The following is a 4988-nucleotide window of genomic DNA, read 5'->3' as shown; positions in this document are numbered from 1 at the left end:
TTTCTGATGAACTACTAAATTTGAGTAAAATGGATTAAATCTAAATGTGTCACCTTTAAGAAGGGCTTGAATCATTTTTTTGAGTGTGTTTGGACTAAACTGGAATGTTACATCTGTAATAAATCTTAATGTATTTATATTGATTTTTTGGCTTTTTTGCAGTGACTTGAGGTATCCTCTGTTGGAATTGGTACTCTGTAAATTAACTGAACTAAAAAAACAGAAGTCATGACTCTGTGCATGCTTTACTGCGTTAAACAAAGCTGTGATTGCTATTTAGTAGTAGGGTATTTTCCATTCTCCTGTGTCGTGGCCCAGTAAATTCTGCAACTCATTTATCAGTTGTGCTAATCCTCAGTCTGGTCCCAGAAGATCCAAACTAGTTCACTGAACTGATTCTTCCACAGACCTGATGTCTGCAGTTGCAAGAGTCTAGACTTAGATACTGCTAGGAACCAAAATCACATAGATTCTCATTCTTTCTTTCTCTATTTTTTAGCCAGGGCCAGGAGATGCAGAGAGCCTGTGTCATCAGTAACTTACCCAGTCTGGTTCGCCAGAACCCTGCTGAGACCTTCCGCCGGGTTGTACCAAAAGTTAGGGTACGTAAAGACCATGTCAAGACCGCTTCAGATGTCAAGAAGTAACAAGTTTTCACCTGACATGCCTGTCTTTTCCAGGAGGTCCTAAATGGAGCCGGTGTTGAAATCCAGCTGGCGGCAGCAGCTTCGTTTTTAACCATCTTGCAGGATGACATCATTCTGATCCACACTCACACCTATTCTATTCTAAAGACTGTCCTGCAGCAACTGAACCACAGAGACACAGGTAAACTCACCTGAACTACAGGAAGATGGGTTGACTTACCTAAAACAAGAGAAACAGCTTGGATTTGATTTTATTGAATTATTTCAAGCATTCAAATAATGGAATGATACAATAAAAAAAGTAAAAAGCACAGATATATCAAACCTATTTCAGATAGAAAGTAATTCATTTATTAGAAAATAAAGAAAAGTGGAATGAAAATGAAAGACGATTCCCTTTTCTTGACAGGGTAATTACTCATTACCAAAACATATTTACACCTACAGCTCACACACAAAACACAGATGATTAATTGTGTGAATGCTTCAAAGCATTCGCACGATATTGATTATGTTCCTATTATTTATTTTTCTTCCGTACGCTTTTTGGCATGTAAAAACTCAATCACACTTTCAGCAATTTCTGCAATCTTGATATTAAAATGTTCAGCTTGTTCAGGACATTATCGGTCGTATTCTTTGTTTTCATAAATGTTGTGATTTTTAAGATATAACACACTTTATGCCATTTTTCAGCCCCTTTGAAATGAATGGGAAGGGGAACACACATTGTAATGTTTTTCTTCTATCTCCAGTTATGAGTTGCATAGTGTAAAAATCAATAAGGTCATACAGTTTTATAAGTCTGGATTGATTAAATAAAGCATGTAAACAAGAAAAACAGCTTTTATGTATGATTTAGATGGTGCCTTTTTGAAGTAGGTTTCAAAATCAGGGGCTGCACGGTGGCGCAGTGGTTAGCGCTCTCGCCTCACAGCGAGAAGGCCCCGGTTCGAATCCCGGCTGGGACCTTTCTGTGTGGAGTTTGCATGTTCTCCCCGTGCATGCGTGGGTTTTCACCGGGGACTCCGGCTTCCTCCCACCGTCCAAAAACATGCTTCATAGGTTAATTGGTGACTCTAAATTGCCCCTAGGTATGAATGTGAGAGTGAATGTGTGTGTGATTGAGGCCCTGCGACAGACTGGCGACCTGTCCAGGGTGTACCCCACCTTCGCCCAACAGTAGCCGGGATAGGCTCCGGCACCCCCGCGACCCCGACAGGGACACAGCGGTCAAGAAGATGGATGGATGGATGGGTTTCAAAATCAGATAAAGCAATAGACAATATTGACTCAGGTAAACTCATGTAAACCACAAAGGCTCAAGTAAACTTACCTGAGCAACAGAGGGAAAAGTAAACTAACCTAAGACACAAGGTAAACAGGTTATACAAATCATCCATGTGTACCTGATGTCTCATTGATAAAGGGGGTCAAAAAGTTGCAGAAACCCAAAACTGGGCATGAACATTGGTAATTTGGAAAAAGTTGGAAAAATGTCTATGAAAATGTAAAATATCTGTGAAAACAACACAGTCTTTTGTTTACATTTTGATCATGAAACACAGAGAAGTTTCCCAAAGCAGAGTAAAGGTGCATCCAGCCAGCAAGGCCAAGTGGGCCCCACATGGTTTAAAAGTGAGCAGAAAATCTGGGCCTCGAATGGATTTGTCCACAGTGTCCCGTGGTTGCCCACATTGGCTCCATTGCTCAGGGACCGTCAGCTTTTTTGGGCGACAATACTAGCTCGGTTGGCCCCTGGGCGGTGACGCCACTCTCTTGCTCTTCTAGACTGGGTGGCTGGCTGGCGTAGCCCAATGAGTGCCCACTTAAGCCAATGTGGAAAACACAGGTGGGGCCACCACAGAAACTGTGGACAAACCCATTCGGGGCCTACTAATAGCCCTCATGTTCTCTTATGGGGTCCAGATGACCCCACTCTTACACTGACGTGTTAGCCCTTCCATGACAAAGACGGACAAGACTTTATGTCTGTCATTGGACACCAGCAAAGATCGAAAAACATTGAAAAAAAGGTGAGCACATTGTCTTGTGGGGTCCAGATGACCCCACTTTTAATACGAACAAGCCTAAGAGAGCGGAAGGGTTACACCATAATGGGCCCACTTGGCCTTGCTAGCTGGGTAGATATGACTATATCTAGATATGAGATACACTATCTAAGTCTGTTTTATCACACCCATAGAAATAAGATGTTCAGACTATGAATTGTAGAAATGAGGCCTGGGCTAATGTTGCCTTAACCCATCCACTCTCCTAGGCTTGTTTACATTAAAAGTAGGGTCATCTGTGCCACAAGACCATGTGTTGAACTTTTTTTTTCAATGTTTTTCGATCTTTACTGGTGTCCAATGACAGATACGAGGTCTTGTCCATCTTGTCCACCTTTGTCATGGAAGGGCTAACACCTCAGTGTTAGGGTGGGGTCATCTGGACCCCATGAGACAGCACGAGAGATAAGTGTTACTGACATTGTTTTTTTTTTGTCCCAGTGGTGAGCTGTGCCTGGTTGGAGACCCTGCTGTCAGCCATAAATGCTCTGCCCAAGGAGACCATCAAACAAGAGGTTAGCTCCAACTCTAACTTCCTGTTCTGTTTGGGATTGTTTTTTTCCTGCTCTTTGTGTGCTGATGTAAAGAACTCAGTGGATGTTCAACATTTTAATGTCTTTGACAGCTGTGCCTTTCTCTTTATACCTGTCCGTCCTTCCAGGTGTTGAACTCTCTTGTCTATCAGACCCAGATGTCTCATTCCCTTCAGGGTCGTTTGGCTGCTTGCCGTATTTTAGGAAAAGTTGCTTCGAAGTTTAATTGTCACATGTGAGTTTCACAATCTGAAGCACAATGCCCCTTGTTCATCACACCTACCTGGTATTGTGAAAACCTGAACAGGTACATTGTCCTCTTGTCAGGGTGATAAAGGAGCTGTTGCCGCTGGCTCGTTCTTTGCTTCAGGATGTGGAACCTGAGGTCCGTGCCTGCATGTGCAATCACCTGGAGAGCATTGCCAGAGCCATCGGGTAACAAACTAATGATGAACTGAATAACAGGCAACCAATACAGACCATATTAGGCAGACCTAACAGAAGCTTTATCTTTGGTTTGTTCTTCAGTGAAGAAAACATCAGGACAGAACTTTTACCAGAACTTGTTGAGCTTGCCGGAGACGAGGAGAACAGTGTCCAACTGGCAACCTTCGACACAATCATCAACCTGATGGAGATGATAGACGGCAGTGAGTGCAGAATGAAAGCTGTCTTTGCTGAGCAAATCCCTGTGGAACATTTGCAGATGCCATTGTTTTTTTTTTTCAGAGGACCTGCTTCGTGTCATGGTTCCTATGGTGATGGTGGTATGCAATTCCGCAGCACAGGTGGATGAAGCAGTTTTGGTGTCCTTGTCATTCCAGTTTGGGAAGCTTTGCAATGGACTGGCTGGTGAGACCAAACACTACTTATATATTTATTTCACCTTGAATCTTCACGGACATAACAGAGGCTGTATGCAGATAGATGTTCAGGCACCACATGAACTAAAGATGAATGTTTTAATAAATAATTTAAGCTCTTTCAGTAAATCAAGAACTTCTATAGATACCTTAAAACAGTGGTCCCCAACCCCTAAGACAAAAAAGTACAAAGTACACAGATTACACTAAAAACACTTTAATGTAATCTGCTGTCAATATATCATTAAGATCATATGTCTGTATTGGAACAATCTGGACAGAATTGGAACATAATAATTGAAAATGTTTTGTCAGAACTTTTTATGTAGTGCCAGAGACAACCTCAATTACAAGCCAAGAATTTATTTATTAAAAAAAAGGAAATAAAATGAATTATTAACAGAATCTTGTTCCAGGCAGACACTCTAAGTACTGACTAACATTTGTTTCCAGTGTATCTGTCAGAAGAGCAGAAGAGTCAACTTCTGCAGAAGTTTAAGCTCCTGTGTGTGGTAGGACTGCAGGACGATAGACAGCAGCCAGACAGCAGCGAGTCAGTTTTGATCCGGTGTAACTGCTGCTACAATCTACCGGTAACTCACACAAACACACACATTAAGCATACAAATAGATTTAATGCCCATGATGTCTTCTGTGTGATGCTTTAACATTTTAACAACAAAGTTTAAGGTTCATTTATTGCTCTAGATTAAGACTGTCAAAAAACTACACTACTACTACTACTAACGCTACTGCTACTACTACTACTACTACTAATGCTACTGCTACTACTACTACTACTGCTACTACTACTGCTATTATTGCTACTACTACTGCTACAACTACCACTAATGCTACTACTACTATTACTAC

General features: G+C 41.6%; 1 protein-coding gene across 3 annotated transcripts in view; it reads left to right on the top strand.

Moving 5' to 3' along the window:
* The window catches only part of ppp4r4 (protein phosphatase 4, regulatory subunit 4), a 17011-nt gene that overhangs the window by 1213 nt on the left and 10810 nt on the right, over positions 1-4988 (top strand). For all 3 annotated transcript variants that reach the window (XM_024291887.2, XM_024291888.2, XM_036210638.1), the window contains 8 exons: positions 500-602; positions 681-828; positions 3161-3234; positions 3381-3487; positions 3580-3687; positions 3781-3902; positions 3982-4104; positions 4569-4708. In XM_024291887.2, coding sequence (XP_024147655.1) covers positions 500-602; positions 681-828; positions 3161-3234; positions 3381-3487; positions 3580-3687; positions 3781-3902; positions 3982-4104; positions 4569-4708 — 925 coding nt within the window. The remainder of the gene's footprint in view (positions 1-499; positions 603-680; positions 829-3160; positions 3235-3380; positions 3488-3579; positions 3688-3780; positions 3903-3981; positions 4105-4568; positions 4709-4988) is intronic.

The sequence above is a fragment of the Oryzias melastigma genome, linkage group LG24 (genome assembly GCF_002922805.2).
Source record: "Oryzias melastigma strain HK-1 linkage group LG24, ASM292280v2, whole genome shotgun sequence".
Lineage (NCBI taxonomy): Eukaryota > Metazoa > Chordata > Actinopteri > Beloniformes > Adrianichthyidae > Oryzias > Oryzias melastigma.
The sequence above is the reverse complement of the archived record's forward strand: the minus strand, read 5'-3'. Positions and strand labels throughout refer to the sequence as shown.